Source organism: Lissotriton vulgaris, chromosome 1_1 (genome assembly GCF_964263255.1).
Source record: "Lissotriton vulgaris chromosome 1_1, aLisVul1.2, whole genome shotgun sequence".
Lineage (NCBI taxonomy): Eukaryota > Metazoa > Chordata > Amphibia > Caudata > Salamandridae > Lissotriton > Lissotriton vulgaris.
The window spans coordinates 1775883384-1775910363 of record NC_141685.1 but is presented as its reverse complement, the minus strand read 5'-3'; the positions used below and the strand labels follow the sequence as shown (position 1 = coordinate 1775910363).

General features: G+C 46.6%; 1 protein-coding gene across 2 annotated transcripts in view; it reads left to right on the top strand.

Moving 5' to 3' along the window:
• The window catches only part of ARID2 (AT-rich interaction domain 2), a 1159914-nt gene that overhangs the window by 359108 nt on the left and 773826 nt on the right, over positions 1-26980 (top strand). For both annotated transcript variants that reach the window (XM_086919090.1, XM_086919091.1), the window contains exon 6: positions 7580-7647. In XM_086919090.1, coding sequence (XP_086775216.1) covers positions 7580-7647 — 68 coding nt within the window. The remainder of the gene's footprint in view (positions 1-7579; positions 7648-26980) is intronic.

Below are 26980 nucleotides of genomic sequence, written 5' to 3'. Positions count from 1 at the left end.
AGGGAGAGCCTGCGGCGGACTCAGTCATTGTAGCCTCAGCTAAAAAGACTCACACTGTCGCACGTTCTTCTTCGGTCCCGCCTGACAAAGACAGCAAGACGCAAGATTCTTGGGGACGCAGGGTATGCAGCACAGCAGCTTCATCCCTGAAAGTCTCTAGTGCATCAGCCCTTCTGGGAAGGTACGATAGAGCCCTATGGGACTCCATGGAATGATTCAAGGAGAAATTGCCCAAGGAGGACCAGAAGGACTTTGAGGAGACAGTGACGGAGGGCTATTTGGTGGCAAACCAAATGATTAGTTCATCAGCAGATAACGCCCTTCTAGCAGGACATGCCTACTCACATGGGGTATGTGCGAGGAGATCCTCTTGGCTGCGTTTAACTGGACTCAAACCAGATGCCCAGCAGCGCATCCTCAATCTACCTTTTTCCGGATCTTCACTCTTCGGAGAGCATGCCGATCAGGAAATGACCCGTATGAAAACGGAGTTAGACACAGTGAAGGCGGTTGGTCTGGAAAAAAAGAAAGAACCGTTCAAACGACGCTTCAAGACCAACAAGAACCGGGGAGGCCAACAGAGGGTTCAAACCCCTCAATGGTCTCAAAGCAAGCCACAAGGAAAGCCGCAATACAGAGGAGGAAAATCGGGCAGAGGCGGGCATCATCAGTCCTCTACCACGCCTAGAGGAGGCAAGGCCTGAGCAGTGGCTTCCTCTGGCGCCGTTACCCACTCCAGTGGGAGGAAGTGCTTCACAACACCTGGCAGAGTGGGTCAGCATCACAAAATATCGGTGGGTGCTGAATATACTGCGCAATGGATATGCGCTACGTTTCCGGAAGAGACCACAACCGATTCCTCCAAAAAAGACTCGCTCGTACCAACTAAAGCTCCTTAAAAGGGAGGTGAGCGTCCTCTTAAAGAAAAACGCAATCGAAGAGGTACCCCCATCCCAAAGGGGGGAAAGGAGTGTATTCAAGATATTTTCTAGTCCCCAAAAAAGATCAAGAGGACAAGTTCAGACCGATTTTGGATCTTCGGCTCTTCAACAAGGTGGTGGTCAAAGAGAAGTTTTGCATGTTGGCACTTCACCAAATATGTCCTCATCTACAGATCGGAGATTGGATGTGTTCGGTGGATTTACAAGACGCGTACTTCCACATTCCTATTACACCAGGTCATCGAAAGTCACCAAAGACTGTCACCTGTGTCTCCAACAACTGCACAGGCTCGGCCTCCACGTGAACACAGAAAAGTCGGTCCTGCATCCCACACAAAGTATCCACTATCTGGGAGCAGTTCTGGACACAAATTTAGGAAGAGCGTTTCCTTCGCAGGAGAGACTATCTTCCATGGGGCAGAAATGCAAAAAGTTGCTTCAGTTTCCTCGTCCAAAGGTGCGAGAAGTAGCATCTCTATTGGGCTCCATGGCGTCCTGCATCTTCCTAATACCGAACGCCAGGTTGAGGATGCGGCCTCTACAACAGTCTGTGGAAGATCAGTGGGACCAAGCGACAGGAGATTGGGAGGATCGAATCAACCTGTCTCAAGCAGCATTGACCTCCATACAGTGGTGGACTCGCCCTCGGAATGTCCTGCAGGGAGTCCCTTTTCAGCAACCTCTTCCTTCGCTGTCTGTGGTAACGGACGCATCTCTAGAAGGCTGGGGTGCTCACATGGGTCATCTTCAGATTCAGGGTCGTTGGTCGACCAACCTCCAGACATACCACATCAACATGCTGGAGCTTCGAGCAGTTCATCTGGCGCTCAAAGCGTTCCTTCCAGCAATAAAAACGGACAAAATCCTGGTTCAGACGGAGAACACTACAACTATTTTCTATCTGAACAAACAGGGAGGAACTCGATCTCGCCCTCAGTCTCTGGAGGCCCAGACTATCTGGCACTGGCTTCTGGCTCGGGGACTGTCGGTGGTGGCAGTGCACCTCCCAGGCGAGCTAAACACAAAAGCAGACGCGCTTAGCAGGCACTTCGAAGATCAGCCAGACTGGGTGCTAAACGACGAAGTAGTCGAAGAACTCTTCCGTTGCTGGGGTCGTCCAGAAATAGACTTATTTGCGGGCGACGAAAACGCCAAATGCCACGCCTTCGCGTCCAGGTTCCACCGGCCAGGGACGCAAGGGAACGCTCTCCTGTTGGAGTGGACAGGAATGTTCGCCTATGCGTTTCCTCCTCTGGCACTGATTCCGAAGGTGGTGGCCAAGCTCATCAGATCGAGCATGGACATGATCCTGATAGCTCCGGATTGGCCGCGACAATGGTGGTATCCAGACCGGTTACATCTGTCACTGTGTCCACACAGACGCCTGCCGTGCAGGCCAGACCTGTTGAGCAAGATGAACGGGAGGATCCTGCATCCCAACCTCCCGTCACTGAACCTGACTGCATGACTCCTGAGGTCTTGCAATATGGACACTTAAATCTGCCTCTGGAATGTATGCATATCTTAAAAGAGGCCAAAAGACCTTCCACAAGGGCGTCTTATGCGTTCAAGTGGAAAAGATTTTTCATTTGGTGTAAGGACCATGGCTTTGATCCCACCAAAGGACAAGAAGAGGTAGTCCTTCCATACCTCCTTTCCTTGGCTACATCAGGGTTGAAATACGCTTCTATTAGAGTTCATCTATCTGCCATAGTAGAGTACAGGAAATCACCTACACAAACATCGTTTTTTCAAGTTCCAGTGGTTAAGGATTTCCTTCAGGGGTTGAAGAAGGTCTATCCCCCTGTGAGAAATCCTTCTCCTCCCTGGGAGTTGAACCTGGTTCTCTCCAGGTTGATGTCTACACCTTTTGAGCCTATACACAAGGCCTCCTTGCAGCATCTCACTTGGAAGGCGGCCTTCTTGGTGGCAATAACCTCTGCGCTCAGGGTTAGCGAGTTACAAGCACTCTGCACCAAGTAACCTTACACTGTGTTTCACCACAACAGAGTGGTAATGAGGGCTCATCCATCTTTCCTTCCAAAGGTGGTCTCGGATTTTCATATAAATCAAAGGATTACCCTTCCTTCGTTCTTTCCTAACCCATCGACCCCAGCTGAGAGGTCGTTGCACTCGTTGGATCTTAAACGTGTACTAAAGTTTTACCTAGAAAAGACGAAGGACACCTGAAAGACAGACCAACTCTTTGTCAATTATGGTTCAATGAGGACTGGGTTTGCAGCAGCCAAAAGATCCATCTCCAGATGGATTGTTTCCTGTATCAGGCTGTCATACCAGCTGGCTGGCAAACCTTTGTTACAATCACCCAAAGCTCATTCCACTAGAGGGAAAGCAGCCACAATAGCGTTTTTACATGACATTCCTATGTCAGAAATATGCAAGGCTGCAACATGGAAATCAGTCCATACCTTTACAAGGCATTATTGCCTAGAGTCTGATTCCAGAGCGGAGTCTCAAGTAGGGCAAGCCTCCTTGAGAAACCTATTTGGGTAGAATAAGGCCTACTTTTGGGCCTACGAATATGAATGTTATCTGTTGATTCCTTTGCCCGCAGGGATGAGGTGAGGCTGTTACTCTATCCTAATGCTTATGACTATTGATGAGGATCCCCTGGAAGAGAAGGATTAGTTACTTACCTGTAATCCTAGTTCTCTTCCAGGGGTATCCTCATCAAAGTCATAAGCAACCCTCCCGCCTCCCCGGGCAAAGGACTTTGTTTATTAAGTAGGAGATGTTTTAACCTGTTATTACCATGGTTTGGTTTTCAGTCTCCTACAAGAACAACTGACCTAACTGTAACCCCTGAGGCATGATGGGAAGCTAGGGGCAGAGGTGCCTTAAAGGCACGGCGTCAGTTTTAGTACATGCAGCTACAAGTTAGCTTTTTAGTCTTTTTAGACTGGGTATTTGCAATGCAGCCTGGGAGCTGTATATGCTTACAGTGTGTTATAAGAATTTCTACTACTTTATAAGCATTAAAACAGTTTCTAAACAAGCATTGGTGTTGTTTCTCATGTTTTTAATGCAAATACACATGTATGGTGGAAATTCTTCACAGCATATTCCAGCTCTACTGTTTTATTTGGCTGCAATTGCTTATTTTTATATATATATATATATATATATATATATATATATATATATATATATATATATATGTCTATATATATGTGGGGCACATATAATATATTGTTTCCGGGGTCCCGCGCATGGGTGGGAATATTCTAATGCTTATGACTTTGATGAGGATACCCCTGGAAGAGAACTAGGATTACAGGTAAGTAACTAATCCTTACTCCACATCAATCTGGAGTTACTAGCAATATTCCTAGCACTAAAGTATCAAACAAAGCTGTGTTAGTCCGCACAGACAACATGACAGCCATGTATTACATACAGAAGCAGGGAGGCACATACTCCCTGCAACCTCTCAACTAGCACAGGACATATGGCGGTGAGCTATACCTCAAAACACATTCCTTGTAGCCCAGCATGTTCCAGGAGTACAAAATACCATAGCGGATCTGTTAAGTCGTCAAACACAACAGACCCACGAGTAGGAACTTCATTTGCAAGTTCTTTAACCATTCTTTCAGATTTGGGGACAACCTCAGATAGACCTCTTTGCCACCCACGAAAACGCCAAATGCCCAAGCTTTGCCGCCAGATATCCACACCCACTGTCCAAAGGCAATGCGATATGAATAAACTGGTCAAACAGATTTGCATACGTTTTTCCACCTCTACCACTCATTCCACTAGTGGTACGCAAACTACAGCAGCATTCTCTGACCCTCATCCTAGTTGCTCCAACGTGGGCCAGACAACTGTGGTACACCACACTGCTACAACTGTCTGTAGTACCGCACCAAAAATTGCACCTGTCTCCACGCCTCTTAACACAGAACCGTGGAGAAATCAGACACCTGACCCAGCTCAGCTCAACCTTGCGATCTGGCTCCTGAAATCCTAGAATTTGGATATCTAAACCTTCCTCCAGACTGCATGAATGTCATAAAAGAAGCTAGACGTCCAACCACTAGGGCATGTTATGCAGCCAAGTGGAAACGCTTTGTAATATATTGTCACAACAACAATATTAATCCTCTAGACGTGTCTATTCAACACATCATAGGATACCTACTACACCTAAAAAGATGTAACTTAGCCTACACGTCTATTAGGTTACATCTTGCTGCAATAGCAGCATATCTGCAAAACAGACAGCATCTATCTCTGTTCAGAGTGCCTGCCACTGAAGCCTTTATGGAAGGCATTAAAAGAATAATTCCTCCCAGAACACCATCTTCACCTGTGTGGAATTTAAACGTTGTTCTCACGCGGTTAATGGGACCTCCCTTCGAACTCTTACACAAATGTGAACTACAATTTTTAATGTGGAAAGTTGCGTTCCTAGTAGCTATTACTTCTCTGCAGAGAGTTAGTGAACTACAAGCACTAACCATTCAAGAAACCTTCTTGCAAATTCATTTCTACGTACTAATCCAAAATTCCTGCCCAAAGTCATTTCTCCCTTCCATCTCAATTAATCTGTGGAACTGCCCGTTTTCTTCTCGCAACCACAGACAGTAGCAGAAAGAGCTCTTCACACTTTAGATGTCAAAAGAGCATAGCTATACTACATCGAGAGGACACAACCTTTTTGTAAGACAAAACAAATTTTTGTGTCTTTCTCACCACCACACAAGGGTAATCCCATTTCAAAATCTGGGATAGCTAGATGGATTGTCAAATGCATACAGATTTGTTACCACAAAGCTAAACGTACGTTATCTGTTCCTCGTAAAGCCCACTCTACAAGAAAGATAGGGGCTTCAATGGCATTTTTATGTAACGTTCCCCTAGATGACCTATGCAGAGCAGCTTCATGGTCTACACCGCACACATTCACAAAACACTATTATGTAGATGTGCAAACCAAACAACAAGCTAATGTGGGCCAGGCTGTTCTCAAAACATTATTCAAAACTACTGCAACAGATAGGGGTGGCCGCCGCTAAGAGTGGGTACTGCTATACAATCTATGCACAGTGTGCAAGCTGCAGCTCATATGCCTCGAACGGAAAATGCTACTTACCAGTATGCATCTGTTCTTGGCATGTAGAGCTGCAGACTTGCACACGCCCACCCGCCTCCCCGGCTACACTTCTCTGTTCCAGTATTATCTTAATTAGATACAAATTACATGGGCATCCTTCCTTTTTTTTGCAAAGCTCCATCATTTCCCTAATGGCGAAAAACAGTCTGAGGGCCGAGCACATGCGCAATATGCTCCAAAGTAGGAGTCACCTATCTCGTGACTTGCAAAGAACTTTTCAGGACAACAACAAACTGCAAACCTCTGTGCCCAACACTAGGTGGCGATCTATGCACAGTGTGCAACCCTGCAGCTCTACATGCCAAGAACAGATGCATACTGGTAAGTAGCATTTTCCTTATATTCTGATTCCAGGGTGGATACATGGTAGGGTCACTCTTCTTTTCGTAACTTATTTGCCTAATGCTTCAGTTACTTGGCCCTGATTGCTCTTTCAGGTTAGCTTGTGTTAGTGTGCTACCCTGCTCTACCAGAGAAAATCCCATGGTGAAGAAAGGAAATTAAATTGTATTCGTAGTCTTTTGGATGAGTATACCAATTTTCTCTTTTAAAGGGGAAAAAATGAAAAAGGGTTTTGTCAGCAAAACTACTACTTTTAAAGAGCGTTTTTACTTTTCTAATGGGTTTTGTTATTTATTATGCATATTTTCAACAAAGGATTAAAGCTGAAAGAATTCGTTGACTTACTTTGGCATGTTTTGTTTTAATTAAAGCAATTCTTTCATTTATAAAAATGCCCTTGGATATTACCCTTCAATGAAAATAGTTTTTAAAATGTAATGAAGAGTTCCATGATGAAGAACTGGTATTACAGTTCAGTAACATTTCTTTTCTATTTTTTTTGTTAATTCCACAAAGCGTAGTGATTTAGAAATTGACTTAAGTAAATACATTGATAGTGCATGAAGGAAATGTTTTGACTGTTTTAAACGTGAATTAAGTTCATTCCTAACAGAGGGTTTGGGTTTGATCTCACACGCATTACCTGCTTCTTGTTCATTTGTTAATTTTACTTTAAGCCAGTATCAATTCCCAGTCAGCATTGAAAAACAAGTAATGAGTGACGGCTGTTGGTGGAATTACTTTGTAGGTAAAATACACTGGTGCATTTGCCACATCAGCATGTTTTATGTTTGCCAAGATTGATCCTAACCTCATGGTGGCATTCCATTAGTTTGCAGGCTTTTCCTGAAAATTAAATGTTTGGTTGCATTGCAACCTGGAAGCTGTAAAATCATTGTCCTGGAAGATTAACCGTGTGTAGCCTCCCGCTGTTAGTGGAGTGGAAAGTTTGCAGAAATGCTTAGTCATTTGTCTTCATAATTTTCTTTTCTTTTACTGTTAAATGTATGCATTTCATTAAACGTTTTTCACACTGTATCTAAACATGTATGAACCTTTTCAACAATCCGAAGTGTTCTGTAAGAAATTTATCTGACCATGGCTTACTAGAAGGTTGAGTCGATTTTTTGTTTCTGACTTGTTTTTGTTCCTCTAGCTTTAGGATCATTATCAATTGTATTTGGAGATGAATGGAAGGAGAAGATGGATCGTGATTTTATTCAGGTAATTTCTAAACATTTGGTTTGCAAAAACTATCAATTTGTACCTTCATTTTTTTACATTGTACTGTGTTGATCGAAGGAAGAATTAACCTTTACTTTTCATTTTCATTGGGCTTTAGTTCACTTTTTATCTATTGGAGGTTGAAACTTTGCAGAGTGATCCCACTTCTCAACTTGTTGCAGTAGTCTGTGTTACACTGCCTTTCCCAGTTGGTTGGGGGAGCAGATTTGAATATACCCATGTAACCAACCTGTACTGTTTTAATGTACTGCTCACCAATCATGACTAATGTCAAAAGTTCTATGAGGGTTTTGCATTAAAGTAGATGTTATATATGTAGAAAACGTAACAAATATATGTACAAGATCAACCCGCACATACCTTAAGTGTCGTTGTTATGTTGCATTCTCCCACAGCATTCCGAACCACTTTGGTATAGTTAAAGGAAAAAAACCTTCCTTCCCCTTGTGATAACAGACTTGCACTTGGGAAGCCAATTTATGTGGTATCCATATTCTGGCTCTTTTTTTTCTTTCTTTTTTTTTAATGCGTGTCCTTCTGCATACTAATCTTATCAGTGCAGATGTTAAGCTTATGGACTAGGAGTCTTTAAGGGCGAGGTGTTGTATTCACCACACATGGCACAATGACCAGTTACTAAGCCATTCTGTAAAGGCTGTCCCATTGGTGGCCCTTGCATTAGAGCATAGTGGAGAACTGGATTGGTCCATGGATACATCAGTAACACGGATCAAAATCCCCACCCCATATATTTGTTGTTTCCCTCAACTATTACCTGGTTCGACACAAAATGTATCAATTTGATAGGTAATACATTTGAGGTATACATACACATTAGCAGCAGTGGTGTGCCATCAAGCATACCCTAAAGAAAGAAATACCTACACTACTTAATTCCGATTTAAAGTTCAACATCTAACAGGAATCCTGGTGTCACCCATATTGGTGCCCTTGGATCCAGTAGGAGAAGCTAGTGGTGAGCCAGTTAGTTATCCATTAGTTCTACAATACCCTGCTTCTGACTTTTGACTTGGTGAGTCTCTTGGTAAAAGGTGGTGTGCTCCCCTCCTCTTTAAATAGACTTATACTTTGGAGCATTTAGTGCTCCTTGCCATGCCAAAGACCATCAATGGCTTGAATTTATATTGCTTTTGGAAAGGTTTGATGTTAATGGGCAGTCAGAGCAGACGTGGGACAGCCTGTCACCTTTAATGCTGCCCATATGGAGTGGGACCATAATTTCCGCGGGACTTTAATTTTTTTTTTTTAAGTATTGTTTTTTTAATCATATGACAAAATAACCTAACCAGCAAACATTGCCAGCAGACAATCCTGATAAAGCTGATTGATTAAACATACAGTGATAAGCGAACAATAATATAATGCATTGGTGGACATAAACATTTCTACAGACTTAAATGGTGTGAGGTCTATTTTACAGCCATAATGGGGTGTGGTATGGGCTAGTCCGGTTCTCGTGCGAGAGCGTCATCACCCATCAGGTGGTGTTAACGCGTCAACGTCAGTAGGGGTAGCTTGCGCTAAGAGGTACGAATGGAGGGGAGACCAAATGTCCCGTGGACAGGAGGATGACTGCAAAAGCTCAGCATAGGTTTGTAGTTGGTCTTGACAAAAAATAAGGTAATTCACCCACTCTTTCAATTTGGGCACCCTCTCTCTACTCCATCTGCAGGCGACTCGCCGTTTAGCTAGCAAGAGTGCCAGGGAGATGTATTTCTAACTGGGATGGCTAGTGCTCCGGAAAAGCTGAGAATCACGTCAAGGGGGTCATCAGGGATGTGTAGCCCATTCATCAGATCAAGCGCCTCTTGTAGTTCCGTCCAGTAGCGTCTGATGGGGGTGCAGTCCTAATGTTACCTCCCACCCTCCTGCAGCGGTCCCAGCTGTTGGTGTCTCGAAGGTGAATGCGCGTCAGTCGTGCAGGTGTATAATAAAGATGGTGTAGGCATTTAGAGTGGGTAATGCGCAGTGTACTGCTAGCTGATATTTTCCCAGCCTGGTGCTAGCAGTAGTACCACTGTCAGTAAGGGGGAGCAAAGTTCCTCCTCCCAGCGCGTTTTGACCTAGGGCGGATCCTGTGGGCTGTTCGTTTGGGCAGTGCGATATAGCAATGACGCGATATAGCAATGACGCTATATGTGTGGGGGTCTCTCTCTGAAGCAGGGCATGCAGAGAAGTCATGATGGGAGGTTTGAGCGGGAAGCACGGGGTAAGAGCGTTGATGTTGTGTCTTAACAAGATTTAGAGAAAGCGCTAAGGGGGGTGGGTGGAAAAAAATTCCTCACTGGTACGAAATTTACCATTGATGTGGAGTTTCCCCCAGGTCTGAATAGGGAGTTTTCGGAGGAGTTGACGGCAGCCACCCTCCCGTCTAACTGATGGGTCAAGTCTGCCCTGGAGGGGCAGCAGGGGAGAGTACATTATGGGTATGTGAAGGCGGCGGGTCAATTCCCGCCAGGCGCTGGTGGTGCAGTCCACCTTGGTTGAGGCAAGGTGTCTTGAGGTGGCAGCTGAGCTTAAATAGGAGGAGCATGGGGTCGAGTCATATAGCCATCTTCGACTGTTAAGTGAGGCATGTAAGGAGGGGGGTTCAACCAATATGCTGTGTAGTGGGCCTGTGCACAGGTGAAATATAGTTCCAGATTTGGAATTTCGAGGTCACCCGCGCTGAAGGGACGAATAAAGGTTGCCCAGTTCAATCAGGTTTGTTTTCCTCCCAAAGTGAGGTGAATGAGTTGATATTTTAGGGGTTTGAAAAAGTGCTTACTGGGGGCATAGGGAATGTTAATAAATAAATAGAGCAATTTAGGCAGGATTACCATCTTTATTAGTGATGCTTTCCCAGCCAATAAGATAGGCATGGCAGTCCATCTGGTGATTTTGTGAGTGAAGAGATCCAGTGTGCATCCGTAATTGGCAATCATCAAGTCGCTCAGACTACAGGTTATTGTTATACCTAAATAAGTGATTGTGTCCTAGCACCAAGTGAGGGGGTAGTCTGGTGTGAACTGCTTGGTGGCACTAGTGAGGGGAAATATCTGGGAATTCCCCCAATTTATATTCACCCCAGAGAGGCACCCAAAAAGAATAAGTATCCACAAGATGGGCATAAACAGGCGAACCTGACAGTGGAACCTTCTAACTAACAGCACCTAACCTGCTATCCCTCTACGAGTATTAGCACCTCTATGCTGACTGGGGACTGTGTGCACACTGAATCGCCCCCACCGTTAGTGCTAGATCCCTTGGGAACCTAACCGTTCAGTACACAAGCACAGGTGCACCACACTGCTATCCCTCTACAAGTATTAGCACCTCTATTCTGACTGGGGTCTGTGTGCACACTGAATCGCCCCCACCGTTCGTGCTAGTTCCCTTGGGAACCTAACCGTTCAGTACACAAGCACAAGTGCACCACACATCAAAATTAAAGCAAAAAGAACAATTATATAGTTCATATCCAATAAAGACGTTCTTCAAATTCTCTCTTTTTGTTCCATTTCCAGTGGATTAAAAAACTGAGTCAAATTTTATGACTCTTCACACAGTACAGCCAACGTGTTTCGTCCTTGTGTAGGACTTCTTCAGGACACTAAGTATTGGGTGGGTCAAACACATCCAAAGGCTAGTGAATCGCAGGCTTCGTTGCTTGTAAATTGTTCCCCGTCAAGTATTATAAAGTGTCTGAAGTGTGAGCCGTCTATATCTAGATCACGAAAGGATGATGGCTAGTAGGAGGATCCCAACATAAGGATTTCAAGAACCGCAGTGATGTGTTACGTATAGACTCACATTCAATTCTTGAAATTAGTAACCTCAAAAGTACGCGGGAAGACCTACAGGTAGAGTAAGCAGCTCCACCTGGTTTAAAATGAATATGAACAATATCAGCCACCACGATTACATGTGGCGTCTTGCCTAAGATCACGTCAACTGAGGAAACGTCCCAAAACTAATGTCTCGTAATTTGGTTAAGAAATTAAGTGAACAGGAGACCACCAGCCAGAATGAGGCTGTCGCAGTCAGAATACCGAAGGACGTGGCAGCAACGGGTAACCGGACGAGTTGGTTATAGTGACACTTCTATGCCCTCGAAGAGTAGTTGTTGTTTTTCCCTGGCAAGTCGTAGGGCCACATCTTGCTCTGTATAGTTAAGTAGCCTCGCAATGATTGGCCGAGGGGGAGTTCCAGGCACAGATGTGCCCTTTCCACTATAAGCACTGTGGTGAAAGCGTCTTTAACAAAAAGCGTGGTAAGCATGCGTTCCACGTAGCCTTCTATTTTGCCTTTGGCAGTTGATTTGACACTCTGGAGTCACAGGTTATTTCATCAGTCCGCATTTTTGTGGCTATTATCTTCAGTATTTTTTCTATGGTCAGCGTTTTTTCCATGGTCGCAGTTGAGGTGTCTTCAATATCTGAGATGCGGTGCTATGTGTCTTTAATTTGTTCCTCATGTCCTTCGACTTTGTGCGTGAGATTGTCCATGGGTGCATTCATAGCATCCATCTTGGTCTCTATGGAGGTGAGGCTAGACTGCATCACAAGGAGGAGTTACTTCAAGTCTCAAGGTATTGTCCTCATCCACCTCTGCCTGCGTTCTCGCAGATTTGCAGGCCTCAAAAGTGAGCTTCGGTTACTTTCCGTCGATTTTGCCCATGATGATATCTGCAGTTCAGGATATGTAGGCAGTGAATGGAGTGAGGAGTCGTCCTGCTTGAGAAGAGTTTGCTCAGTGGCTAGCCCAGCAAGAGGACACGATTGGCCCGCTTCTGTAGGGCAGCGCGTTGATGTAAGGCCGCTCCAGGCTGCCCGCGGGACCCACTGCAGAGAAGTTAAATCAGGTCTTGATGGGCCCAGGAGAAGCCCCAGAGTGGAAGGCCCAAGCAGCTTTTGCTTTGGGTGGCAGGTGGGTTGCAGTCAATGCAGTTGGGGAGGTTGGGCGGGAGCGTCAGCTGGTGGCCATCAGTGGTAAAAAAATGCTAGGTCCGCCGGCACACCCTGGGCTCTGCGATCCGCCTTCCGCCGAGGTGCGTGGGCGTAGGCCAGAAGGTGCCGGAGAAGAGAGGCAGCCTCAGGAGGCATGGTGCACCTGCCTCACAGGCTCCACAGCAGGCCGGAGATTCTGGAGATGAGGGCTAGGAGGAATACATTGTCGACAAACTTGGCAGCTGTTGGCAGGGTGAGGAGACCTATGTAGTGGGCCGGGGTGCCCCGTTTAGTTACTGGCGCGCAAGGACCAGGCAGCAGGCCCCGCATGGGATCTGCTGGGCGCGGAGGTTCGAGCCCCCGCCTCCCGGTCAGAAGTGTAGTGACCGCTTTCAGCCTCGGCCACTGGGAGCAGTCTATGTAGTCGGGGGAGGCCGGTTGGCAGTGGCAGTACAGAGGATCAGGCCGGCTGGGCCCCCGGGGAGATGATGCATAGCAGGCTCTGTAGCGCCTCACCTGGTGCGATGTGCGGGTGGATGCCTGATGTTGGCTTAGTATTGAAGCGGCCGCAGACAGCAAGGGCCATCAGCATCTCTGCCGCGCAGGCCGCTCAGCAGGCCGGGGACGCTGTAGAGGAGGTCCGGAGGGCGAGCGGCTCCGGCAATCTGAGCAATTGCGGCAGTTTGAAGGTGGGAGCTGGGCAGGGTGGAACTGGGCCCCCAATGCAAGCTCACCCACCCGTCCAGCGCGGTTGGAGGCAGGCGGTGGCAATGCTTCACATCTAGATGGATTACGGGCCCCACCTGGGTCGTAGTAGACTGACGCAGGCTCCACCGCCTCGAGGCGTGCCGCTCCGGTCTGTCGGTGGTGACGCGCCAATGTGGGCCCGTTGAGGCGCCAGCAGTCGTGGGCAGCTGTGCAGTGGTGATTTCGTCTCGGCCGGGGATGCAAAATCCACACTGATATCAGCGAAGCTGGGCAGCATCAACAGCCGCCATGTTGGGCAACTTGGCGCGGTGGCTGTGGGGGTAGAATTTGAGGCGAGTGGGTCACTTTCGGCAGCACCTTCTGCAAAGACCGGCTGTAGATGAGTTTCTCTGTCCAGACAGCATGTTTCAAGCGACCTGGGGCAACTGATGAGGAGGATATCAAGCGGATTGTGTCCCGAGCTGCAAGAGCCTCACGTAAGTGCGGCCATCTTGCTTGGCGCCCTCTAGCGCCCCCATCAATTTCCACTGTATTTACCAGACTGCTGTGTCTCAACCTTGCCCCAGAATTTTCCAGAAGCATAGTATTCGTGAGATGACCCCTGAACAATGGTATGTATGTGACTAGCAAGTCTTCACTACCAACTACGAGGTCCATTCTAACTGCCCGAACTGGAGACGACCGGTAATTAGTATCAGAGCTGTAGTTCAAGTATAGAAGGTAGCAAATGCAGGTTAGCTGTATTGGTTAACCACCACTATCTGACCAATATCTATAAAAAAACAAAAAAACTTCAAACAATGAAACAGAAAGAATAAAGTGTGGGCTTGGCTCACTCTGCCTTCCATATTTTGTTCCTGTCCTTTTCATGAGATACATGTAGATCGTTTCAAATCCCTCATGACATAAATGTGGATCGTTTCAAATGCTTACCTTTCACCTCATCCTGTCAGCAAGCTGGATACTTTCAGCTGGAACAAAAGTTAATATCGCGACATGGATGTTCTTCCCTATCCCCTTAATTCAATCAATTCATCATTATTGGATTCACTCCACCTTGCTGAGGATTCAGAGTCTCGTATTGCTGCAGCAGCTGGCATATCAGCTGCCTGATCAGTCATCTTCAGGGGGAGGCTTTGTCTTCGGTTTGGTTACTTTGATGTTCAAGCCACTCCCAGGCTGCCAATGTCTCTGTAAAGAAGTGGATTATCTTTAGATGTGTTAGAACTATCCTTTAGTGGATGTCTTTTACGAAGTTTTTTATTTACCTTTAGGAAAGAATATCATTGTTATTATACCACCACGGCCATGCAGTCTGGCGGTATGAAAATGTTAGGTTTGTCTAGCTTGAAAGGGATGTGTGAGTGTAACTATTACAGTAGGACATCTATGTCTAAGTAGTATTCATATCACAATGAGCAGCCTGGGTGAGGCCCCCAGCAGGTACTCAGACACTCAGTCTGCACTCTCAACTGCAAAGAAATATGTTAGGGTTGTGGGGTTACAGTCTGGGTAGGCCGGTCTTCTAAGAATTATGTAGTGTCCTAGTAGCCAACTGTGTGAATATTGCTTCCTTCACCTGCCAGCCCTCACCAACTTAAGGTATGAACCTCAGGAAGCGCAGCCTTTCATGTAGATCAACACTTTACTTGTGGTGTTCCCCTAAATTCAGTCTCAGCTCTGCCAGATTTTTATCCACTATATCTGCACTCTCAAAATTTGTCATTGATCGGCATGTGTCAGGCTAATATTAAGCTCCACAGTATCAGTGTTAGTTTCCAAAGCTTGTATTGCAGGCAGCGGAAGGGTCCGAATCAGCCATGATTATAGTTCTTATCCGTGGTTTCTGATCTCTAACCTCATTGGGTTTAGCTGCCTCCAGCAAATGTAGTTGTTTATGCTGCACCACTCTATAATTGCTCATTTTTGCATGGACTGTGAAGTCAGGGCATTGTGCTTACTAAACCCTTGTCAGGGTGACAGGTACCCACTTAAGTGCCCACCTCAGTAGAAGGCTTCTTCTGTAATTGATAGTGCTGCACTACAGAGCCACATCTTTTTATGGCCATGTGCTAATGTCAGCCACATCGTACCATTAGTGCTTCACATTTTCATCCTGACTGCCATCTCGCCGTCACTAGGTTGATGCCACCGAGCAAGTGTCTCCTTTGCAGGTGCGAAGTCCTCGGAATACAGGTGGCTGTTGACTCGTGAGTATGCCAGAAGATAGATGCCACAGATTGTCATGTAGCGATCACTACCATCTGGTCAGGGTAATATTGGATGCTAGCAACGGGGCGATGGGAGATGCTAAAATAGCTGCCCAAGATCTTACTTCTTTTCAATATAAGCCTATTTTATGGAATAAAAGCGTTCACGGATCCTGCACACAGACAGGAATATTCTAAATTCATGATGTCATTGAAGAGTTGTGTGCTGCAGAATTGGGATTACAGGTAACATTTGCTTTTGCAGAGTGAATCCTTTTCTGGATTCATATGCTGTGCATTATTCCGCCATCTAGTGGTTTGGTAATGTTCTGCTAATTTGGAAGGAAATATGACAGAAGTAGCCAGATTATATATTTGGGCCAATACTTGGATCAGCATTATCTCTATAACGTGTTAGGACAAAAGTCCTGTTCTGATGCCGGATACTCCACCTGTTTCTGTTCCATGTGTATCAAAGGCATTTACATGACCAAAAATTCCTTCCACAAGAGAGAGCACAATCCGAAACATCTACCACCGAAAAAATAAACTTTTGATTCAGATGCCGATTTTCCAGATTAGGATATTGCACAGGAATCTGCATACTGCTAAAAATTGCAATGCTGTCATTTCAAGACTTGCTAATGCAAGGCAGAATTATTAGTGAGTGCATCGTGGACGTATCCCACAGAGAAGGTTATTTTCAACCTTGTTAGATGTTTAAAGCAAAGCAAATGTTAAAGGGCAAGAAACTGCCACCCAACAAAAAAGATGTTTTGATCTAACTGAAAACGAAGCATCTACGCCAGAAAGCAGCTTCTGGTTCCTCTGAGAAAAATGTGAATATCTTTTGGGACATCCCTATTACCTTGGTTTCTTTTATTTTTATCTTCATTTTTTCAGTTTTTTAATATTGAAATTCACTTCTTATATACATGTTTAGTCACCATTTATTGACCAGTGTCACTAAACATAGGGCTTTTCATCATCCTCTCTGCTCACTTTGAGACGATGAGCAGCGGATGTCTGCTTCGACACGAACGCGATCTTAGTGACAACCGCGATGTTGTAGCTAATATTGATGACTTGCGGCTACAGTTAATTTCCCTTTTTCAATTGCACTTTGAGAGTACGTTCCACTCAGCGTTAGAAGTGGGCGGGGACGGAAGGGCACGGCGTGCCCTTACTTCTTAAAATGATGTTAGTCCGTTCCCCTACTTCTTAGTTTTGAAAGAGCATACCGGGGACTGTAAAATTGCCATACTTTAAAGTACACCTTTTTTTCTTTTTCACGCATGAGTGGTGCATCGTGAATATTCAGAAGGCCTCTGCACTGCGCCCGACCTCCTCCCCTTCCCCGCTGGGTCTAATGGGCCTGCAAAGTGAGACTGAAAGGGCCATCAGTGTAGCATAGTGCGAAAACGGCTACTCTGATGGCCCTGCGGCTGCTGTGAGCCAGTGATCACACCTCATTTGTGCGTACGCTGCCAGCAAATTTACATGCCAATTTAAAGCTGCTATTAGTTGGGTTTTGTGGCAGTGATATTCACAGTGTTTACCTGCTGAAGCAACGTTCATCAATGCCTACCAGACTGTTTCCCGGCAATCTCGGCCCGGAGGTGCACCGGGGCCGTTTTCACGCCACTTCTAGTTCTGTTGACAGTTGTCCTCCCCATACAGGCCCCGGTGTAACACACACCCTTCCAAAGATGTTTGAGAAACCCAAGAGCAAGAGTGGTTTTGCACCCATAACCAAACGAGTAAGCTCATATTTGGAAGCAGTATTTACACCACCTCCTGACCCATGTGCACATGATTTGGCAGATTTAATAATTGCATGTACTAACAGATTCGCCCCCCTGCAAAGCCCCATTGATAATGACGCCATCTGTGCAGACAAATTTTTTCCAACTCAAGCAATGACAGCCCCGGCGTCTGACCCCAGTATTTAGGAGTCTGTTAGTGATTTAAGAAAATATTCCAATGTTATGAAGTCTATGATTGGTGACCTTATGGGGATGATGAAGGGCAGGAGCAGTGATGGGGCAGGAGCAGTGATGGGGCAGGAGAGGCGACAGGGCAGGAGAGGAGACGTGGAAGGAGAGGCAATAGGGCAGGAGAGGTGACCGGGCACAAGAAGTGATGGGCAGGTGACATGACAGGCAGGTGATGTGACGGGCAGGTGAGGTGATGGGCAGGAGAGGTGACGGGGCAGGAGAGGTGACGGGGCTTGAGCTAGAGCAGTAACCGGGTGTGAGCGGTGAAAGGACAGCAGCGGTGAAAGGACAGGAGAAGTGAACGGGGCAGGAGCAGTGAACGGGGCAGGAGCAGTGAACGGGGCAGCAGAAATTAACAGGGCAGCAGAAATTAACGGGGCAGGAGCAGTGAACGGGGCAGGAGCAGTAAACGGGGCAGGAGCAGTAAACGGGGCAGGAGCAGTAAACGGGGCAGGAACAGTAAACGGGGCAGGAGCAGTAAACGGGGCAGGAGCAGTGAACGGGGCAGGAGCAGTGATAGGGCAGGAGCAGCGACAGGGCAGGAGAAGTAACAGGGCAGGAGAGGAGACGTGGAAGGAGAGGTAACAGGGCAGGAGAGGTGACAGGGCACAAGAAGTGACGGGCAGGAGACATGACAGGCAGGTGATGGGATGGGCAGGTGCGGTGACGGGGCAGGAGAGGTGACGGGGCAGGAGAGGTGACGGGGCAGGAGAGGTGACGGGGCAGGAGAGGTGACGGGGCAGGAGAGGTGACGGGGCAGGAGAGGTGACGAGGCAGGAGAGGTGACGGGGCAGAAGAGGTGACTGGGCATGAGCTAGAGCAGTAACCGGGTGTGAGCGGAGAAAAGACAGGAGCGGAGAAAGGACAGGAGCAATGAAAGGACAGGAGCAGTGAACGAGGCAGGAGGTGCGAACGGGGCAGGAGCAGAAAACGGGGCAGGAGCAGAAAACGGGGCAGGAGCAGTGAAGGGGGCAGGAGCAGTGTCGGAGCAGGAGCAGTGATGGGGCAGGAGAGGCGACAGGGCAGGAGAGGAGACGTGGAAGGAGAGGCAACAGGGCAGGAGAGGTGACTGGGCAGGTGACATGACAGGCAGGTGACATGACAGGCAGGTGACATGACAGGCAGGTGACATGATGGGCAGGTGAGGTGACGGGGCAGGAGAGGTGACGGGGCAGGAGAGGTGACGGGGCAGGAGAGGTGACGGGGCAGGAGAGGTGACGGGGCAGGAGAGGTGACGGGGCAGGAGAGGTGACGAGGCAGGAGAGGTGACGGGGCATGAGCTAGAGCAGTAACCGGATGTGGGCGGTGAAAGGACAGGAGCGGTAAAAGGACAGGAGCGGTGAACTGGGCAGGAGCGGTGAACTGGGCAGGAGCAGTGAACGGGGGAGGAGCAGTGAACGGGGGAGGAGCAGTGAACGGGGGAGGAGCAGTGAACGGGGGAGGAGCAGTGAACGGGGGAGGAGCAGTGAACGGGGGAGGAGCAGTGAACGGGGGAGGAGCAGTGAACGGGGGAGGAGCAGTGAACGGGGCAGGAGCAGTGAACGGGGCAGGAGCAGTGAACGGGGCAGGAGCAGTGAACGGGGCAGGAGCAGTGATGGGGCAGGAGAGGCGACAGGGCAGGAGAGGAGACGTGGAAGGAGAGGCAACAGGGCAGGAGAGGTGACCGGGCACAAGAAGTGACAGGCAGGTGACATGACAGGCAGGTGACATGACAGGCAGGTGACATGACAGGCAGGAGAGGTGACGGGCAGGAGAGGTGACGGGCAGGAGAGGTGACGGGGCAGGAGAGGTGACGGGGCAGGAGAGGTGACGGGGCAGGAGAGGTGACGGGGCAGGAGAGGTGACTGGGCAGGAGAGGTGACGGGCAGGAGAGGTGACCAGGACAGGAGCAGTGAACAGGACAGGAGCAGTGAACAGGACAGGAGCAGTGAACGGGCCAGGAGCAGTGAACAGGGCAGGAGCGGTGAACAGGGCAGGAGCGGTGAGCCGGGCAGGAGCGGTGAACAGGGCAGGAGCGGTGAACAGGGCAGGAGCGGTGAGCCGGGCAGGAGCGGTGAGCCGGGCAGGAGCGGTGAACAGGGCAGGAGCGGTGAACAGGGCAGGAGCGGTGAACAGGGCAGGAGCGGTGAACAGGGCAGGAGCGGTGAACAGGGCAGGAGCGGTGAACAGGGCAGGAGCGGTGAACAGGGCAGGAGCGGTGAACAGGGCAGGAGCGGTGACGGGCCAGTAGAAGTGACGGGCCAGGAGAAGGGAGGGGTCGGGGGAATTGACTAAGCAGGAGTGTTGATTGAGCATGAGCAGGAGTACTGACTGGACAGGAGCAGTGAAAGGGCAGGAGTAGGCGTTTCCCAGGGCGACTGGAAGGGTAGGGGGCCAGTTTAGTTTGGGGGGACCGGTTTTGTACAAGTGCAGGAGTTTTTAAAACACTTCAAAGTTATTTGTATATTCAGCAGGTTTCGGTCAACAATACAAGTGCCAAGATAACTTTGGTGATCAATGTACCTGCTGGAGGGAGATGGGAGCATGTTTTGTCTAGTGGCTATTTTACTCATCTAAGGTAGTGCAGAGGGTTATTAATATGCCTGCTGCAAAGAACATGTACCATGCACATCAAAGAGCAATATGTTATGTGTATAGTTCAGTGGGTACTGCTTTGTGTTCACTTCCCGAATGAAAGGACACTTGAATACATATGGCCTGGCATTTCGGGCTGGACTGTTCACATTGGGCGCAGGATCAAGACTGATTTGCATATGGCTGGGTCCAAACTGGAATGGCATGGTGAGCAAAAAACGATGGATTTAAGCCCCGATCTCTGAACTGGCATGAATGTATGACCTTGTTCTGCATTCTGTCCATCAATTGTTCTTTTTGCATTTGTCACCCCGAGTGGGACAGGTATGCTCAGACATGAGTCCTGTGCTCTCCATGCCAATGAAATCAAGCTATCCTGGCTGATGAGGGCTGAAAGCCCGAAACCGGTCCTAGGGTGCTTGTTTTCAGTCCAGGGAGGACCTGGCCTGGCAGTTCGGGCTACACTGTTCTCATTGGGCACAGGATCAAGACTGATTTGCATATGGCTGGGCCCAAACTGAAATCGCATGTGAGCAAAGAAACAATGGATTTAGGCCCATCTCTCTGCACTGGGGTGAATGTATGATATTGCTCTGCATTCTGTCCACCAGTTGTTCTTTTTACTATATTATGATTGAGCAGCCAGCTGGCTGATATGAATATGAAGGAGCCTTTGTGGGTTTCTGTGAGTCTAGATTCTCCTGAAGAGTCCCTTTCTCTTCTGAGCCCTGCTTAACACATGTGTATAGGAGGAGCCCTGCATTCATGACCTCAATGTTTGAGACAAAAAATAATCATGGATTTCTGAACAATGAGAGTAAAAGCATTAAGGTAACATGTTGTTCCTGCTTATATTTCACATGCTTTACATAAACCTGTATTCCCTATGAGTGTTTACTTTTTCCTGAATTAAACCTCAAATAAACATATCCATTCTTTTAATTAAATAACGTTATAAGCTGTAACTGGTCCGTGAAATGCTAAACGTACAAAAAATTGGTATGTTTTGCTATTTCTAGCCACACCCCTGACTCCGCCCACTGATTCAATCTTCGGTTGTTCCCGCCCCCTGATTCTCCACCCACAGTTCCCCTACTTTTTTTTCCCCACTTCGACCACTGGTTCCACTCAATAAAAAGTTTAGTGGCTCCTGAAACTACCAGGGCCCGTTTTCCATTTAATCTAGTAGACGGTTATACTTTCAATATGGTGGGAACGCTCTTTACGTACTTGTCCCGGTTTCAGTCCTCTTTCGATTTCGCTACGCTTCGTCCTGTAGAAATAGAACGCCAGCTGACTATTGACAGCGCACACCGCAGTACTACCTTGGCGTTTTCTGGTGCACTACGGAGGTCGGACTGGTTTTGGATCTTACAGTAAGCGAAAGGCTATACTGGTTTAACTTCTGAACTGTATAGGTCGGGCTGATGTTGACGAGGAGTCTTGTTTCTCTTGCAGAGCAGTTACAATCATTTTTTGGACACACGTGATTTAACTCTTAACCTCTGTTTCTACCGCGACGGGTAAGATATGAACATACCACAGTGGTGGGGGAGCGCATATTTGTCAATAACCCATTCCAGAATAACAGTCAGCTATCTTTTTGTTTTCAGCCACTTATAATTAGCCCAGGCTCACAGCCTGTGACGAACCCATCAGGGGTAAGCTACCTCGCATATAGCTTTTTTAAGGCATGAATTCACGCATTGGACTAGTTTGGCGTGTTAACCGATATCGTGTCACTCAGTGTTTGTACAGGCACTACCACACACCAGGGAACAGGCCACTTACCTTTTTCTTGCAGACCCCACATCTGCTACTTCATCTTAACCCTACTTCACACTCACTAACCATCTTGAGTGCAAATTCTAGCAGTTTCTTTTGTCATAACAACCATTCATTTGATTCATTATTCATGTTTGACTTTTATTGTAGCTCCAGACGGAGGACCTCAAGATAAACTCATTGATTGTCATCATCGTTTGTAACTTAATGTTCACTTAACATCCCCTGACAAAGTATTTTTTTCAACCCGAAATGCATTGGGAATTATATTTTTATGTTATTCTTTATAAATTGTACTAAATTGTATCTTGTTTGTTTACTGAACTATTTTTATGAATGATATAAAGATTTATTTTGAACACATGAGAGCATTATTGATTGAGCCCCTTTCTGTTATCAAGAACTTTCAAGTCTTATTGTTTCTTGGATAGATTACACACACGTAATTTTTAGGGTTTCACTTAATTAAAGCAAGTTTACTTATAAGAGAGACATTATTGTCTGGAGCTGTGCTTCATGCAGGTCGTGGTGTTCCACGGCCTCGCTTTCCCCTGTAAATAGGACACACATTTTGAAAATAGAAGATTGTTAACCTTTTCCTATTAGTGGATTTTAATGATGCCACAAGTGAACGTTCAGTATTTAGAGCATCCTTTGTGATTGCAGTCATGGTCTCCAGCGCCTCCAAAACAGTTCCCAAAAACCTGTATGCTACAAAAAGCTGAAAAGACCCTGTGGGTTTGTGCTAGGTACTTTATTGTAAAACAGATTACTAGGAGCTTCAGACAAATATTACATCTTTACCGGCTAATCCCCTTTCTTGTAGTGAAATATTTACAAATGGTAATTCTTGCAAGAATTTTGGACAGTGGACTGGATGACATTAGTTTCCAGGATGGTTTCTTTTGTATCTGTACTCGTTCATACACCCACCCCATTTAATTTTCCAAGTAACAAATGTAAACAGTGCAGTGCATCACTACGACAGCACAGTCCTTTGTCGGTGGGATCCAAGTTCATCTGACTCACAGATAGGTAATCTATGTACTAAGTGACAATCTGTAACACTTAAGTATTGCTATTGCTTATTTTGTAAATTCATTCATGAAATACAATTTAAAAAATGTGGATGCTCTAACCTTTTCTGAATAGGCTGCTTCCCCCTTCCATGCCAGCTCCTCCCAAAGCTACATGTAGAACTTGACCTCCGTTGTGAGCGAGCCACCTTCCTCAACCGAGATTTGTGCGGGTTTCACCTTGGTATTATTTTGAAAAAATGAAGTCTAATAGTAAAGTGGAACCTTATTTGGGTACTGAAGGACAGACACATTTAGGGGTGAAGTGGACTATTCATGCCTGGGTACTGCTACCATTGCACCTGATGCAATACAACTTTACCAATTGTTTGTGAGGAAATGCAAGTGAAGTCATCAATACAATAAAGGCATGGGTATAAGAGTTTATTCACTGCAACTCTTTGGACCTGCTTCTAATGTGGGGATATCTATTTCTACCCACTTTTTGGCACCTCGTCCAATTGCTCGCAGTCCCAGAACTCTCTAATATTTTTATCAAACGAAGAACCGCTGTTAATCAAGCCACCCACCTATACATATCCTCCCCCACAACATTTGAGTAGAAAATAATTGAAAGAGTGAGAGGGCACCTCGCCTATGCACCATCATGGAGGTTACCAGCCGATTCTCGCCAGTATGCCCACGTATATCATCATCGGTTGTCCAATCACAAGAATAAACAAAATAAGTGTCCAATAGAGAGACCGGAAGAGCAGAAAGAAAAAAGTCCCAAAACATGAACCCCGTGATATGCAGAGACCAATGTGTCCCATGCAATTAAAATAGAGTTAAGACTCACTATTAAATCACCCTCTTTATTTGCAAATGTGAGCTTACTCGGTCTAAAAGCACTGCATGTTGCTAACCTTTTCAAAGAAGGCCAACATTTTTTATTGCCATTTACGTATGTTGTGGCAAATTCGTCAGGGCGTGGGGTTCAATCACTCGCCTCTCTGGACAATTTATTTTGTGATGCGGATCGGCCGGTGTAGGCAGAGGGCTTTTGTACCAGCCTGCACCAGTCCAACAGGGGGTTTGTTCATCGTCCCATGGCTCGGTAGAGATAAGGGTGCGGTGTAACTATACACCGCACCGCACCACCGGAGAAGTGTGGCTCAATGATTAGAGCGGAAGACCCTGATGCAGAGGTCTAGCCCGGGACCAGGGTTCAATTCCCCGCCTCGGCGGGTCTTGGGCTCAAAATTCCACGGACCTAATAATTCTCGCCTCGGTGCCTATTCCAATCATGGATTCCCACTCTGCAACTCTGGGCAATAGCTTGCTTAATCTTCACAACGGCCCCCACAACGCTAAGGATGCCTGGCCTCCACCTTGGGGGTGCCCAGGAGTGGACGCCTCACAGGGAAAGCCAGGATGGGTTCCACAGCGGTATTCGTACAAGCGCCTTGAGACCCTTGCGGGTGAGTAGTGCGCTATACAAGTATCAATTTTTAGCAACGCTAGTGCTTTCTAAAGAAAACAAGTTACTTACCTGTAACTACAGTTATCCAGTATTGGTATCTTTCATAGATTCACATGCCTGAATCATTCCCCGTCGACCAGGCGGGAGTCCCACGGTAACAAATATACAATAGCAGTGCCTTAGTAAAAACTGTAGTAGGCTGACAAGACTATAGGCCCAAACAGGCCCAAATCTTAGTAGCCTATCTACCTCCTTATTTAAAAAGAACTGAAAATAGTTCCAAGCAATCAGAAGTCAGCACCCTCTAGAACCTTACCAGCAAAGGCAGTTCTCCTCAGATTTTCTCAGCACAAGTAAGGAGTAAGTATCCCCATTAGAGAACTGTCCTGTCAGGGGAGGAGGGTGGATGCCTGTGAATCTATGAAAGATACCAATACTGGATAGCTGTAGTTACAGGTAAGTAACTTGTTTTCTTATCCAGTATTGGGGTATCTTTCATAGATTCACATGCCTGAATCAGAGTAGTAAGCAGTAAGTCCAAAAAATGTCGTTTGTGGAAGGTGGGAGACAAAGCCTCAATCTACATATCCCCCACTTATCCGGAATGTTATAGAGCACTTAACATAGGCACATACATACAAATGCAAAACCTTCTGATATGAAACAATTCTAGCCATTTAACATATTTCACATATAAGAACAAAATTTGACAATCGGAAACATTTGCAAGTTAAATGAGAGACCTTCAAAAGTCTAACCTTAATGAAGATGATGTCGAAGAACAGCTTCTCCCACTGCTGTATCGCCCTGCGACGCAGATCGTAAGCAGTAGTGTTTCGTGAACGTGTGGACATTCTTCCATGTCGCAGCACGGCAAATGTTCTCCATTGTGACCCCAGCAAACATGGCTGTAGACGCCGACATATTTCTGGTGGAATGTGCTTTAACCTTTCTGAGCAACGGTTTGTTGGCTTCATCATGACAAAATTGGATGACAGAAAATAACCATCTGGCTACCGTTGCTTTTGTAATAGCTCGTCCCATCCTGGCTTGGCCATAAGCGATCAACAGCTGATTAGATTTCCTTATATCCTTAGTTCTTTGAAGGTAGAACTTCAAGCAACGTATCACATCAAGAGAATGTAAAGCTTTTTCTGCCGGTGTAACTAGATCCGGGAAAAAAGTCTTAAGCTTTACTGGCTAGTTCAGGTGGGATTGGGAATGAGTTTTGGATTCGTGTGCAAGGTAACGTAATCCTTAGAGAAGTGAAGAAAAGGTTCTGATATTGTGAAAGCCTGGATCTCACTAACCCTCCGGGCTGAGGTGAGGGCTAACAAAAGCGCTAGCTTCCATGTTAAAGTTTTTAAATCAGTCTTGTTAATTAGTTCAAAAGGTCTCCTCATCAATTGAGATAAAACTGTATTGAGATCCCACTCTGGAGGTGGAGGTGGAGTTGGAACTGGAGGAAAGGCTCAAATAGCCCTTTTGGAAATTGTTTGATAAGTGACGAAGAACAAAGTGATGGCTTGTTAGAAGTCTTTCTGAATCTAGAAATCGCAGCAAGATGGACTTTGATAGATGAGAACACTAGACCTGCTTTAGCTAGTGATAGTAAATAGGGAAGAATATCCTCTGGTGGGGCCTGAAGTGGATGAACGGTATTTGTTTCACACCAATGACAGAAGCGCTTCCATTTAAAGCGGTATGTTTTGATAGTGCTTTGAGCGCGGTTTTAGATAGAACATCTCTACAGTCCTAAGAAATGTTGAGATCTTTGAATTCTAAGAAGTCAGGAGCCATGCGTGCAAGTGAAGCGATTGTGGATCCGGATGCAGAATCTGACCTCTCTTCCTTGTCAACATGGTTAATGTTGAATGGAGGCGAATCTGATGTTGTGACAACAGAAGTAACTCCTGAAACCAATACTGTCTCGGCCAGCGAGGAGCAATTGGGATAAGACTGCAATGTTCCCTCTTCATCTGCTGCGGAACCCTCGGCATTAATGGTATCCGGGGGGGAAAGCGTACGCATAAATCCCTGACCATCGCATGGACAGGGCATTCCCTCTTGATCCCCGTTGAGGAAATCTGCTGGCGTAATAGAGGCATTTGCTATTCTGTTGTGTTGCAAACGGGTCTAGAGTTGGTGTGCCCCACATTTGGAAGATCCTGTTCACCTGCACCTGCTCCCATTCGTGGCAACCTGCGAGAGATCTGCTGAGGTTGTCGGCTAGGGAATTTTGAGTTCCTTTGACATGTTCTGCTCTGAGGGTTATGCCATGCTTGATAACCCATTCCCACATCTTTTGAGCTTCCTGCGATAGGGAGAGAGACCTTGTTCCCCCTTGTTTGTTGAGGTGATACATGCTGGTGGTATTGTCTGTACGCACCAGCACCGAGGAGTTCGCAATTCTCAGAAGGAATGCTTGCAGAGAGAGGTAAATGGCCCTCAGTTCAAGACTGTTGATGTGTTTTTTCTGATAGTGTCGAGACCAACGACCCTGAATTTGAAGGTCTTGGAGATGTCCTTCCCACCCCTCCATAGATGATTCCGTAGTCAGGACAAACTCTGGGAAAGGGGCTAGGAACAT